Source organism: Pinus tabuliformis, chromosome 1_2, assembly GCF_031772625.1.
Source record: "Pinus tabuliformis cultivar Carrire ecotype Pingquan chromosome 1_2, CPIR1, whole genome shotgun sequence".
Taxonomy (NCBI): domain Eukaryota; kingdom Viridiplantae; phylum Streptophyta; class Pinopsida; order Pinales; family Pinaceae; genus Pinus; species Pinus tabuliformis.
The window spans coordinates 1,081,082,720-1,081,098,864 of NC_142298.1; the positions used below are offsets into that span (position 1 = coordinate 1,081,082,720).

The 16,145-nt window shown below is 33.5% G+C and overlaps 1 protein-coding gene across 1 annotated transcript; it reads right to left on the minus strand.

Moving 5' to 3' along the window:
* Positions 1 to 3,458: 3,458 nt before the first annotated feature.
* Positions 3,459 to 4,292, minus strand: LOC149209889 (uncharacterized). The gene has a single exon (XM_089398787.1). It carries the CDS (start codon positions 4,290 to 4,292, stop codon positions 3,459 to 3,461), a length of 834 nt encoding a protein of 277 aa, XP_089254913.1.
* Between the last annotated feature and the right edge of the window lie 11,853 nt (positions 4,293 to 16,145).

Genomic DNA, 16,145 nt, shown 5'->3' on the forward strand with positions numbered 1-16,145 from the left:
GTGTGCCATTTTTGTAAAGAGACTAAAATCAGTTTTGCAGTGATCTATTTAATTGGGAGGTTCTTATCTCGTTTGTATCAATTCTTTAGTGTAAACTTATAATTTCAGGTAAAATTATTTTTTCATTTTGATAATAGAATAGCATTATTAAGGCATTCTGCTGTGGGAGGTGAATGTGGAGAGATTTTAACACGAGGGAAGTAACGAGTCGCATCCTTGTAGAGCTCGCTTAAAACAGTGAGACACAATAAGACATATATATGTTTTGTTGGCTTATTTTGAGGGCATGGGCAAACAGGTTTAGTTTTGTGAAATTTTAGGGTTTTTTTTTATGAATCAAATTTTTGTTTCTGAAAAGTTCAGTGATATTTTGTTTATGTAATCAAGATTGTATTCAGGCTTTTGTGGTAGTTCTTTGCAGTGGCATGATCTAGATTATCCACAGTTTTGATATTTTGTTTATGTAATCAAGATTGTATTCAGGCTTTTGTGGTAGTTCTTTGCAGTGGCATGATCCGGATTATCCACAGTTTTGTGTTCATTCTGTCGACGTTTTAAATCCCAAAGGGGGTCCATTATCAGGACTAAATCAGATAGAAGAATGAAAGCTTTATTTTTCTATCTAATTTAGTCCTGATGATGGACCCCCTTTAAAGTTTGAAAGGTCGATATAATGAACACGAAACTGTGGATAATCCGGATCATGCCACTGCAAAGATTGTATTCATTGTACTTGGAAGAATGATGACCTCTTTGGGGATATATGTATATAAATTGGTAGATGTTGAGATTGTAAAGTTGTTTCAATTCAATTTACTCCTATTTTGGTTGAAATTTACTGTACAAATGACATGGCATTGTTGGTCATCAATTCAAAGTGTTTCTGCTTTACAGTATGCTGAAGATTAGTGAATTAAACGACAGAATGTCAGAGTGATAGTGAATTAAACCACAGAAATTTAGAGTGATTCTTTTAGTCCTTGGAGTGATTCTTCTAAGAGATTATATTTAATTTTTAGCTTTTTATTTAATGTGCAATTTTTTTTGAATCTATATTAATTTACCTAAATTTATTACCTTTGTTTTGATTTTGAAAAATAAATTTATTTTCATGTTTTAAATGTGTAAAGTATCAGATTTATCAATTGACAAAAAAAATTATGAATTGACAGAAAAAATAGTGAAGATGCCATTTATATTTTACCAATTGCAAACAAGAAAATCATTTTAAAATTTATTTTTTTGATTAACCTGCAATTTACCACATCAAATAATTGGGAACTCACTTTGGTGGATGTTCTGAAAAAAAATCATTTTAAAATTTATTTTTTGATTAACCTGCAATTTACCACATCAAATAATTGGGAACTCACTTTGGTGGATGTTCTGATGTTGAGATATTTATCTTCCAAGTTTAAATGCTGAGTACCTCCAACATTTCAGATAAATTTGTGATTCAGCTTTGTGTCTGTTTTAAATCGAATAATGTATTTATCTTCCAAGTTTAAATGCTGAGTACCTCCAATATTTCAGATAAATCTGTGATTCCCCTTTGTGTCTTTGTGTGTTTTTTTTTTAATCTTTTGCCAACTCTTCACCCCACCTCCGGATCTTTACACAAATATGCAATTCCTAAATTTTTATTATTGCAATATAATTATAAAAATTATAGGTGCTAGCTGGGAATCGTCTCATGGTTTTGTCAATTTTACTGTTTTCTAAGTATAATAGATTATACACGTGGAGATAATGGATAATTTTTTTAAATATGTGAGTTACTCCTAAGTTACTAATCCCAGAAGCTTTTTTATTTTTCAATAGGTATGAGTTGTAGTTGAGTAAAAAAAATTATAATCAATTAGTGTGTATAAAATCAATATATCCCATTGCTATATAATTTTTTTCCAGTACGAAAAAAGTTGTATATATTAATATAGTCCGCAACAGAAGTTTGATACAGAAAATATATGAAATAGGGAAAATATTTTGTTCCGCCGTATCTCCTACATCTCTTCAGGAACATGAGAAATCTTCTAACAAAGATACATGTACAGTAGGCTCTATAAATGTATGCTATTATTCAGCGAAAACTGAGCAAACGAGACGGATCCCATAGTGATGCACATGTTCCATATTCAGCATTGAGAGGATAGGCCCTTCTTTGATAAGTCATCAGCAATTAGCAATCATGTTTTGGGAGCGATTTATATGAGCAATGGAGAACTCCTTTGTAGAAATCCAGAATGAGGAGATTTTTAAAGGTTGGCATTTTTAATGGAATGTTTGCCAATCACATGATCTATAATAATTTTTGAGTCTCCATAGATTTGAAGGCCGCCAATATTCAGGAAAGTGCAGAAATTTAGAAGGCCATATAATGCCATTGCTTCAGCTTTATTGTTAGTTCCAGCACCCCTGTTCCTAAAAAATTTGTAGTGCAGGTCCTCCATAATATTTATATACATTCCACAACCGCAATTACCTTCTTGAGCAGCACCATCAAAGAATGCCCTCGGAAATGATAATAGAGGATAGGAAGGCACTTTAGATAAACAATTCCCTGATCCAAAAAAATTTGTAGTGCAGGTCCTCCATAATATTTATATACATTCCACAACCGCAATTACCTTCTTGAGCAGCACCATCAAAGAATGCCCTCGGAAATGATAATAGAGGATTGGAAGGCACTTTAGATAAACCATTCCTTTGTTGAGGAATGTAGGGAGAGAGCGAGAGGTATAAAGAGATAATTTGGTTAAATATGAGCATAAAGTCCTCCCTATAATTTTGAAAAATGACCCGGTTCCTCCATTTCCATATGTACCAGAAAACTATAAGAGGGATAGGCCTCCATATCCCTTTCTGCTTACTCCACCAATCCAAAACATCTTTATAGAAGTATGAAAGAAGAGCAAAAAACCAAAATGTGAGGCCAGTCAGGGATGGAATTTGACGGGCATTTTCATTAGGCATTTTGACCGTATTTGACGGTTGGATTTCGTGGATGCCCTTTTTTGTGAAGCGCTGGGAAGGGTAGAACACTTTTTTTTTTTTTTCCGAAGAAAAAGCGAACTTTTTATTAAGGAGATAAAAAGTTACATTGCAGATGCTGAGCATTTCCATAAGTTGCTGCTTGCAGAACCAAGCATACAAAAAACACTTAAGGCTCCTTTCTGTAGATGAGACACAGAAAAGCAGAGCAGTCAAGCAGTTACAGTCCACTGTAGCAAACAGCAGTGACCCAAATAGAGCACGACCGAGCAATATAAACAACCCAGCAAAGCATGCAAAAGATCAAAAACATACCAACGGGCCTCCTCAACAGAGAGGAAAACAGCCCACCAAAAATATAACCACGAGTTTTGGAACTGAAATATGTCTGAGTGATAAAAAAGTCTGTGCAAAAAAATGTAAAGTCTAGAGTGCCGAAAGCGAAAAAAAAACACCAGCTGATAAGGTTAAGTATAAGGCGGTGCATCTGAAATAACAGTCTGTCCTTGACAGACTTCAACTATTTTCCACCTTCCCAGAACTTGCTGCAAACCTTCCTTAGAAAGTTTGTCCGCGTCATCGTTGCTGTCCCTGTAAATATGGCATATGGAGAAAGAGTTAAAAGATGTTTTTAAGGCCTGTATTTCCTGAAGCAAGGGTTTCAATAAAAGATTTCTGCAAGTACTTTTTCCGTTAACCCAGTTAACAACGTTGAGAGAGTCTCCAAAGATCTGAATAGTGAAGGTGTTCCTTTGAATGAGCCAACAGAGGAGGAGCCTTAAAGCTGATAATTCAGCAAAGTTGTTTGTGCCAGACCCCAGACCAATGGAGGCTTTGAGGGAGTGATCAGCGTTGTTGTGTATAACAATGCCAGCACCTGCTATGTTATTTTGAGAGGCACCATCAAAAAACGCCCAAGGGATGCCAGCTTTGATTTGGACTGTTTTGTCATGATTTTGAGGTCTTTTTTCTTCGGGTTCTGGGATTGAATCGTAAATGGAAACTACTTGGATGGCAATGTTGGAAGACTGTGAATCCTTGTCTTGAAAGATGGACCTATTTCTCGCCAGCCAGACTCCCCAGCAAATGAGCGGTGGGAGATTCCTGAGATTCCCATCCGGATAGTGCTGCCACCAGTTTGACCAGGCCTCAGCCAGATTCCCATTGCCCCATTGAAATTTTTTGTTCATTAGCTTTTCGGCCTCCCTCCAGACTTTGACAGTTTCCGGACATTGTAGGAACAGATGGGTTATTGAATCCTCTGCAGCTTTACAGAGAGAACACCTTCCCGGACCATGCATGAATCTGGCCTGAAGAATGTCCCAGGTAGGGACTTTCCTTTTAAGGAGACACCAAAGAAAGAGTCTAGCCTTAGCAGGGCATTTGAGCTTCCAAATATGAGTACTTGACATATCCTCACTGCAAGTCTGCAACCCCGATAGATTTGCCACTTGATTAAAAGGGGAAACTTACCTTTATTAGCGTTTAAGAATATTAGTTGTTTGAGTATATCTGCGATGGCGGATGATTATTGATCTGAACATCCTTTCCATCTTTCTTTCTGCTCCCTTTTATAGAGTACACCACCTTTCTTCTACATAAAAAAAACCAAAAAAAAATAGGACCAAGGTCGTAAAGTACCGGTAAAAATGCCAATCAGCGCCATTGTTGCCCCTCCATTTCACAGTTTGGAACGCAATGAAAATTTATGATACAGATTGATGGTGGCGTGGCTTCATCTTCAAACTGCGCAAGCGCAAAGAAAGAGCTCTGGGCTGTTTACTTCCCACAATCGCACTCTCAAGGAATATGCTCATTGAAAGCTACCCCAGCGGAAAATGGGATCGGAGGAAACTGCGAATTGGCCCCTCAGGTTAGGCATTGAATTCTTTTCTTCAGAGACTCCGAGTCTGAGTCGCTGCCAACTTTTAATTTTTTTTATTTCATAACCCGTGCCAAGTGAATTTGAGTTTATTAAGTATAATTTATTTTCTTTTAATCAGAATATACAACTTGAGCGGGCCTAATGGTTAAGAGCATGTGTTTCCTCCTAAGAGGTCACAGGTTCAAAACCAGAAGGGGGTAGAGTATGTATTCCTTCGTAGACGGAGGTGGGTCCCTTGTCCCACAAATAAGGGGTCTCATACACCAATTTGGATTATTATTATTATTATTATTATGAACCAGATATAGATGCATCTTCGGTGTATAATTAAATTTGGGGTAATTTATTTCTGTGCAAATAAACTCCAACTTTCCACCTCTGTCATCTTGAATTAGACGGAGGTGGGTCCCTTGTCCCACAAACAAGGGGTCTCATACACCAATTTGGATTATTATTATTATGAACCAGATATAGATGCATCTTCGGTGTATAATTAAATTTGGGGTGATTTATTTCTGTGCAAATAAACTCCAACTTTCCACCTCTGTCATCTTGAATTAAATCAGCCTCTGGTTTTTTTCCCTTTTTCTGATAACCAATAAAATAAAAATCTATCACAAAAGAAATAGAGAGAAAGAACTGAAATAATAACAAAGGTGGAAATTTCATCATTAATCGAATCTTATTGAAATTGGAGATTCATCATTATCTAAAATCTCATGTTATGCAATTTTGCAATCTCTACATGTAATAATAATTTGAATTTTTATATATATAATCAATTTGTATCATATTTTCCTTAAAAATTACCACATTCAACTTTTATATTTATTTAATACTTCTCAATCCTGTACAAATGGCGAAAATAATTTGAATTTTATTACCATAGAAACAATATTCACTATATTTTCCTTTAAAATCCTAAAAATCATCAACTTCAACTTTTCATTTATTTTATACTTCTTCATGAAAGACTAAATATTATAATAATTTGAATTTCATAAAGTTTAAAAATCATTTGTAATTTAAACTTTTCAGTTATTATATGCTTCCCATTGGAAGACTAAATTTAATAATGATTTATTTCGAGTTATCTGAGAAAAACGATTTCTATATATCCTCTTTTACAACTCTTCATTCATCCATCTATTATATACACTCTCTTTTGCACTCATCCATTTATTTGAAGACAAATTTTAAATTAGATCTGAAAGGCCAAAAAAAACACTAGTTAATAATTATAACACCAATCTATAGATATCTACAAAAAAAAATTTATTTTCCAAATTATTTTCCCCTGAAATTAATTAGTTGAATACTAAATGTAATAATAATTTGAATTTTATCCGGCATAAACAATTTCCACTACATTTTCCTGGAAAATCGTCAGTCTCAACTTCTCGTTGATTTTAGACTTCTCAATGGTTGAATTTTATTAAACATAAACAATTTACATGATATTTTCTTTATAACAATTTACATGATATTCAAGGCATATAGGAAGTTCAGATTGCCTTGTTGTTAGTATTCAATTTTATTTTTGTTGTTAGTATTCAATTTTATTTCTGGTTTTTAATTGAGTTTTACATTAAAAGTTAATTTATAAGAGATTTGATGTACCATATTTAATTACAAATATTCTAAGTTGCACTAAAACAAATACGGATACATGGTTTGAAACGGATAGGACAAATTTTTAAAACAAGGAAATGACATGCGTGTATATATATATATATCATTCATCTTTTAGAATCTAGAATCTATATCTAAAAATGCATAGTCATCTTCATGAATTCAACATAAACAAATCATCATCATTAATTCAGCATAAACATTGTCATCATCATTAGTGATTATTATAACATTCAACATATTATCATCATCATTAATAATGTAATAAAAAATTCTACATCCTTTGTGCTTTCGGGTCCAACTCCTTCAAAGAACGTGTCATGCATGGAAAATGATATCTATCTTCCTTGCATGAAAATTAAAAGGCCCATGGGATAATTGGAATATTCCATCAAGACCTATTTGAACATTTCAATCTTTTCAATGTCAGCTTGGTCTCATGACTATATGCAGTGACAAGATTGGCTAGAGAAGATTTGTTATATTGGAGGGATTTTTGAAATCAGGAGCAAAATCAATGACAATTAACAAAACCTTAACCAGAATGAAAATTAATCGCTCAAATAAATCTCTCTATGAAGAGATTCATTAAACCCTTTTATTTGCATTTTTGAACATCTATCTTTTCCTTAGTAAGAATCCTTGATAAATATATGGAGTGTCGTTGTTTCTAAAGATTTAGAAAATACTTTATGAGACTCTGTTTATAGTGAGTTTATTAGAATATTTGATTTCTTCATTTTTATTATTTATTTATGGCTATACAAATTTTCAAAAATTTTAACATTTTAAGACTGGATTTCGATCACAATTTTGGTGGATCCATTTCTGGAGATCCAAAAAAAAAAAAATCCCTTGGAAACGTATCCAATTCCAAATCTAAAGTTTCTCATTTTTTGAAACGGCACAAAAACGTTTTTACAGCGTTTCGGACAAGAATCATATACGGGGATCAGCCGCAAAATTCTTTAAGAGTTTCAAGTAACTTAGCAAATATTATGTTACAATTCTGTTAAATAAGAGTGCCAGGCCGCGGTGAGCTGTGTGATCATTGATTGGTGAAGGGTTAATCTATTATGAAAACATCATTTTTGAAGGGTAAACTTTTAAACATAACGTTTGTTGACGGGAAGCATAAAAATTCAAAACATCAAAAAAATTGTATGACGGGTAAAGAGAAATACAAATTCCAACCCTTAGGCTAGTCTCTTCCATAAAGCCTGTGTGAGAGAACAATGGAAAAAGATATGTGTATTATGTTCTGTGTCAGACAGGGAAATAGAGCAAATGGCTAGGCCATGCCAATTCCTCTTAATTATGAATGAGACATATTGTGATATATGTGAGAGTGAGCAAACATGAGCTTCATCTAATTAAAAACGTTCTGTTATTGTGTTTAGTGATTTAAATTGATATCAAAGCGGAGAAAACACTTACTAATTAGAGCCGTGTATAAAAATATACATCTATGTGAAAATATTATGGACTATTTCAAATGTTTTCAGATATTTTTCAAATCAACTAAACCAATACGAAAAATTGATTGTAATTACAACCTCGTATAGAGTTTTTACACCAAATATTATTGATTATTTAAGAAAATTTCAAAGCATTTAATGGTGTAACATACTTACTATAAAAGAATGGCAAGACATATCTCTAATCTCAAAAAATTTAATGGTATAACATACTTACTATAAAAGAATGGCAAGACACATCAGAGATATGTCTCTTCTTTTACCATACTCAGATTGACCCAAGGGTTAAACTTCTGGCTAAAATATATCTAAGTTTCTGATAATTTTTATACGGTGAATCAGAATTAAACTCTCGAGAATATAATTTTTAAAAGCTTGGGCCATAGCACTCTGCATCTCTAAGCTTTGCTCCTGGTGGCTTCCCAGCTTTCTGCTGTCCTTGTTGCCTAGATGTTTGGAGAAAATAATTCCAATTACGTGTTCTTGTTTGCTAGGTGTTATAATTGTAAATCAGTTTTCATAATTAATTTTAGTTCAGTTTTGGTTAGTTGAGTTCAATTAGTGAACTTTAATTTAATGAGGATAGTGATTTTGCTTCCTTTCTATTTTAAATCATTTTCTTTTTTGTCTTTTATTTATGCAATTTTTAATATAATATTAAAACTCAACCTGGATACGACTTTTTGAGAGCAATATTTGAAAAGATTAAATTGCAGAAAAGAAAAGGCCGTGGAGAAGAATTAAAAACCCAACTGTGGCCAACTCAATGAAAGCCAAGAAGCTAGAACGGGACGAATTGTTTCCTTCAACTTAAAAAAGCTAAAATATTTTTATTTTTATTTTTGGCCCATTGAGGTCGGAGTAAAGTTTATCGAGTTGCATTATTGACCCACCCGGCTGCCTTAACAAATCACGTTACCCTTAATTTTTAACAAATCATGTTACTTGTAATTATGCTCTGCCGAGGGCTCCCTTCATCAGGGGAGCGTTAGCCAAGAATTTTTTTTTTTAAATGTTCGAAAAGTCCAACTTTGGTTCAAAGACAGTCTGCTCTGAAAAGTTATGGCTTCCTATCTCGTTTACGAGTCTTGGAAGTGAGTTCCACCCACCACCGTTTCAGCCTCCTTAATTCTGGGCGAGATTTCTAATTTATTTTTAAAAAGAATAGGGGTTATGTTAATTAAAAAAAGGGGATCTTGTAAGTAATGCCATAGCTCATATTCGAAGGTTCTTTTCAGAAAGCACGGTGATTTTTTTTTAAAAGAAGGTGTTATTCAAATCAATTGTGAGCATTGCAATATAAAAATAATACAAAAAGAACAGTTCGTAAAAGATTTTGTGAAAGTGTTGTTCACTTACAGAATTTGTAGATTTGTCTCTTTTGTAGAAGTTAAGTAGCAAGAAAAGCCATCACAAAGACCCAAGTGCAAAGCCATCACAATGATCCAAGTGCAAGTGTTACGTTTACAAGTTTATTTGCTTGTTGAGCCGTAGTCAACCAACACTTATGAAATAGGAAAAGTTAACAAACTAATAAAGTCAAAGAAACAACAAGAGTTGTTTCAGATCTATTTGAAGGAGTTGGAGGACAAAAGGCAAAAGAAATTCTTCGCATTAAAATTCTTAAATGACAACATTCTTCTCTTGATTACAGATGCAAAGACAAAATTCATTGTTGATGGGTTTAATGCAATTGTGAACTGTCCAAATTGTGCCACTAACTGGCCCAAAGATTCACTAAAAATGGAACCAAAGTCACCATAAGAAAGTGGTTCCACGTTTGGCTTGTGTGGATCATTCAATGGCATTGGAGCAAGGGGAATAATTTTGTACGAAGTGTCTTACTGAAACTAGATCAAATCAAAATGTTGGTCTCGAAGTATATCTTATTCCTCGATCATCATCCCTCCCATCCCAACATCATTGGATATGGGAAGTAACAAAGACTTGCTAAACAAATGTGTTAGAATTTGGTTAGGAATATTGGCCCTTATAATCCTTTGAAACTACTTCCACTCATGGTTGTAGTCAAAGATATGGGTGGTGGTGTTTTGACACAAGTATGTCATGATATCTATCCCTATATCATACCTAATTGGCAATTAAAAGTGCATCATGAATGCCATGGCCAATGACCAAAATTCATGAAAGGAAGCACCTTCTAACTTGACATACCATTTAGCAAAACTTATAATCAAAGTTCTTTTGAAAAGGCATAATTGAATACTATCATATATCAATGAATTAGTTGAGCACGAAAGATGGTATGCCATTAAGTGCGTCGATGGGCCTTCTCTAAGTTTATTATTGAATTTTGATATATCAAAAGGTAGATTTATAGGAGTGGTGTTTCATTAAGGATTGTGAAGGATGCGGTCAATTTTCAATCATGAGAAATCTAACAAACCTATTGTCACCAAGAAAGGAAACTATGTATTGGAAGACCTATTTTCGGAGAAGGAAGAAGTCAAATTTGTAGAAAATATAAGGAAAATCCATATGTAGGTACATGAGACACTATAGAAGTCATAAGAAAAATACAAGGCTGAGCATGATCAACACTGTTAGCACTTTGTAGTTTTCTCCAGGCTGAAAGGAGAAAACTCAAAGGTAACCACAAACCTCTTTGGGGTCAAAAACTGGTCTTTTCAACTGAAGGGGGCTCCCTCACTGGAAAAATATAAAGTTTAAAGACTTTAAAGCACAAGTTTTTTCCAGAGATGAGGTCTGAAAAAAGGAATTCTGAAGTATTTGGTTGAAGATGATAATAGCACGTGATCAATTTATCTTTTTATTCACTTTACTTATGCAAGTAAAATCAACATCCTCAAAAAGGGTTTGTTAGGCATAACTTTGGACAAAATAGATCGTCTGTAGTATAGAGGAGAAAACAAAAAACACAATTTCTTTCCTTGCATTTAACAATATTGCTCATACATAAGAAATAAGCTAAACAGAGGAAATAGCATGCATGAGTACAAAATATTTCATTTGAAATTGAAATATGAATACCTCTATTTTAGAGCAGCTTAATTGAATTCCAAACCAGTTGAGATCACTATACCCATAAACAAGAAACTATAGAGAAGAAATAATTGAAAAATGAAAAATAGACAAAGATAGCTCCAAAATCTCATACCATAAGAATCCCTATAGACAATAATCGATAACCCTCAAGTCATAAGAATTCTATTCATAAAATGGATCACAATCACTCTCATAAACTCTAATAACTGATGTAAACAATGTTGAACCAACAACAACCTTTTCAATCTATTTTTCCAGTTTAAATAGACATACAATAACAAATCCAAAGTGTCTAGATGCATCAAATCATTGATCCAACAGAGGATCGAATCAAAGTAAAGAGGAAATCTCTTTGTTGTTTTAAAGTCTTTTTCCTCTAATGATCAAAAATAAAAATAAAAACACAAAGCATTCATATTTAAAAAAAAAAAATGCTAAATCATTGTAAAAACACTCTTGTTTTTGAAGCATATCTTCATGGATCAAAAGCAACAAAAATAATGACCACTGACTACTGCGTGTGCAGTGACTGGGTAACAGTTGGGAAACCACTCTGTTGGCACTTTTGCTTTCAAAATTGACATGTGGGTGGAAACTAATGGTCTAAGTTGGCTACCACCTCTGCTACATGATCACCCCTTTAAACTTTGACATTTGGCATCTTTGTTGCACCTGTGAACACCTCCCACAAACTGAAATTAAACTACGCGACACTGGGGACCTCAGAGATGCAATGCGTGACATTGATAAATTCATAAAACACTACGCAACACTAGTAAATGCATAAAACGTTGGACGACATTGATAACTCTCTACGCAAAACTGCGCGAACACTAGTAGCCTCTGTGTGGAATTGTGTAGCGATTGTTTAGTGCCTATGCAACAAGACAATGTTTTGGGTATATCTCCCAAACAGTGATACTTGTGTAAACCCTGAAGGAGGTTATTGTATATGAAACTTTTGTGAAGATAAACCTCTTTGAGTTTCTCCAAATTCTTCCCCATCTTCTTAGAAAATGCTCTGCAAAACAATGACTTAAAATATGAAATTTATGAATTGCGAACAATGAGCTTTGAATATGCATTTGAAACTCTCGATCGGTTACACTTGTGAAAAAACTAGGAGCGTTTATTGTTAATTGATCCATGATTGAGAAAAAATTCTTTTAGTTTTTTGAAATTTGGCTCCATGCGTTTGGAAACAATGTTTCAAAATGATGGCTAAAACATGGCATTTTGTGCAGCACTGTGCAGTGAATCTAAGTAGCCCTCCATGATCTGTATGGATGCACACCTCCTTTGGAAAAATGGATCAAAGGGGTATGATCTAAATGTCTATGTGATGGTCTATAATCCTTTAAGTTATCTTTTCCCTGTTTGCAGGGTTCCAAAATCACTAATCCTAGTTTGCGCGAGGGTTGCACAACGACCTTCTTCCACATGGATTATGAATTATGAATTATGAGGATGGATTATGAATTTAGGGGTGGTGGGGGTATAGTGGCATGATGATGAGGTGTGAATTGAGAGATGAAATGATGATAAATGGTGCATGGAAGGAGTACATAGAGGTGAATGATAAATCGTGAATGATGGACATGTGAATGGTTACATGGGGATATAATAGACAATAGTAACATACCTATAAAACTTTAACAAATAAAACTTGACTGCTATGGTTTTAACTTGTGATAAATGGAAACCCCATGTAATGCCCCCCTAGATTATGACAACAATGATCATAGGGTAAATTGACATGAAAACCTCCAAACTCAAAAATCATAATGAAAGATTTCAAATTCAAACACCCCTTCCCATAAATGATAAAGACCTTGATGACCAAATGAAAAACCACTTTCATAATGACTTCCCAAGCAGTGGTTAGTCAAACTCATAATAGTGAAAAAGTTTGTGAGTTTGACCCTTCGTATGACAACAAAACTATGAATTTTCGAAGACCTTCGACTAATAAATTAAACGACTCTAACACAGATCAAAGAAGTTGTTCAACGTGGGAGACATAGTATGGTTACAATTGAATAAGGAGAGACTATAGGTTGTTGGTAAGAAAATCAAGACTTTGAGATATGGCCCCTTCGAAATATTGGGAAAGGTAGGGGATGATGTCTACAGACTTATTCTACCCCCATGCATGTGTATTTACTCTGTTGTGATTGTGGAGAATTTGAAGCTCTATGAACCTCCCATGCTAGATTAGGAAGAGGAAAAAGTCCTACATTGTGTAGAGGATTTGGCACTAGAAGTTTAAGGAGAGTTGACACAAGATATAGTTTTGTAGTATAAGTCTAGAAATATGAGACAATGATAGCATGACCTTTGGCAAACTGGGTTGAAAGGACAACTTTCAGACATAACTAAATGGTACACTTGAGAAAAGGTAGAGAGAAAATTTTCCTTACCTCATTTAGTAGAAGATTTTTTGGACTAAAATCTTTCCAAAATGGTGAGGTGTGGTCCAAATTATATCATTATATTGTTTTTGATCCATCTAATTGCCTTTAAAGTGGAAAAAGTGGAGGAATCAACTCATAGGACCATTATTACCCACGAGACCTAGTTTGGAAAAATGGGGTATGAAACCTTATAGGAAAAATTTTAGGGGTGAAACAACATTCCTTTGGAGGTAAATATTTTCTACTTTAGTGCCACACTTTATTTTTCATATTCTACACACAAAGACCTTCCAACAATGCAAAAATCACCTTAATTGGAGTATTTATGCAAAAGTTATGCCACTTAGAAGTTTACCTTCCTGTTTTCACCACCATAACTCGAGAGGATTCCATGTCAACCCCTATTATTCATGGAAAAAGGGCTAGCCATGTGATTGTGATGAAGAATAATCTAGAAGAGCCCATATTATAACTATAGTTAAGAGTTGAGTGAGTCAAACTTAGTCACTAGTAGGCTATCATATTGTGTTATAAACAAACCACTAGGAGGAAAAGGGGTTCCATTAATTTCAAGAGTACTTTTTCCATAGACACGTAGAGTAGCCAAGAGGGATAGGGATAGAGAACACAGAGAGAATTTGCACATTGTAATAGCCTGCAAGCCACATGCCATACTTCTTTGTACCCACAACCATTTTCTATTAAGAGAAAGAGAGTAGTGCGGCCTCACCATTCAGATGGGTTTTCTCCTGAAAGGGTTTCCAAGGACATATCTTGTGTCAATTGTGTTTGTGAGTTTTTATTTAGTCGTTTTATATTTTCAATAAAAAAAATCTAATTTTTATGTATATGCAATCAACAATAATCTACAAATCCAAAAATCTAAAGAGAAATAAACCCTAATAGTGTAGGTTTCAAGTTTTTATATATAGATTATCAAATATATTATGACAAACTATCAAGTGGGATATCCGTGATAATTTATGGATCGGTTTGATAAGAATTATGCAAGCTATGTATAAAATTATGTGCATTCCCTGCCTTGGTAGCGTTAATGATTTAAATATTAGTCGCATTCTCTTTACCATAAGTATATTTCATATATTATGGTAGCAAAAACTGTGGGGTTTTGTTGTACAAGCCCAATTTTCAAATGTGGCAACTTCAGGTTTAATTTTTTGATGTCTCTACCATTTATTGTAACCTTACCCACTATGAGGTCATAAAATATTTCAACTAATGCGAACATTAAGCCTTTTCCTAAAACACTTTCCCCATCCAAGTCTTGGCTATGACAGACTTTAATTTTTAGGTTCAAATCCTTGAAAATAGCGATTTCAAGCCTTCATGTATAAGAAAATTCTATATGCTTTAATTCAATTTCACTTTTGATTTTATGAGTAGTTTCTACATCATCGTCAATATGGAGCACTATTAGAGTGAGTTTGTTATGAATTTACTCAATGTTACTTTAATACACATTGGTTTTACTATGTATATGTATTTAGTGAATCCATATATATATATATATATATATATATATATATATATGGATTCCTAAATGTTGGTGATAAATAGAAGAAAGGATTTGATTAAAGCATTTTTTACCACATTTAATACTTATAAGTATTTTCTTTCCGAGAATGTAATACTCAAGGAGGAAACCATAACATAATCATATAACATGATGTTAAGAGATCGGTAATATTTATTTTTTATAAATTTACTCTTTTAATTTTTAAAAGCTTCAAATACCATGCATTCAATTTTGTTAATATTAGTGTATATCCCATGATCCAAAGAAATGATAAAACATATACTATCAAATGTATACTTTATCTCTAGATTAGATAGTATATATTATATTATTTAAATCCTAGCATAAACCATATTAATTTTGAGTCTTATTGATAACTAGTTTTTCTTTATTTGTCATCTTATATATCCCATCATATCTACTTAGTCATATCTCATATATACAAATTCTATGGCATATCCGGGTTGAGGATATTTGAGTTTGGAGTTATGGAGATTTTATTGTTAGTGTTCCATGCAATTTCAACCTGAGATTTTTGTTCTATGGTCATTTTGTTTTTTTTCTTATGACAAATATGTGAATTTTTTTAACATAACTATATTATTGAAGGGTAAATTGTAATCAAACCTTTATTGGTGAAGGGTTAATTTATTATCAAAACATTAGTATTTAAGAGTAAAATTTTAAACATAACATTCCTTGACAAGAAGTATAAAGACCCAAAATATCTTATAGGTAAAGAAGAATCCAAATTCCAACCCTCTCAACTTAACAAAAGGGAAGATGGTCATTATACATGATTGCAATGAGGGTTCCCATCAAACACTGCTTCATTCCATAATTAAGTGAGGTTGAACCAAACCAAACCAACGCTTTACAAGATCAGAGCGTTAACAATGCAAGAATGAATTAACAAATCTCATTGATGATTCTCTCATGTTAAACCAAGCCTGTATCTTGTGAGTCCCCACCCTTCGAGTTGCATAGACTATCATAATCGATTTTAGACAATGTATTAGTGGTGCACGAAAACCAAAACAGATTTCCAGATCTTAAACCAAATTTTCATGGAATTATATATATATTTTTTATGAGTTTTCGTGATTTTAATCAAAGTTTAAACTTGGGGGTCTTATTTGGCCTCTTCCCAAGGCATTAACCATATTAGATGGTAGGATATA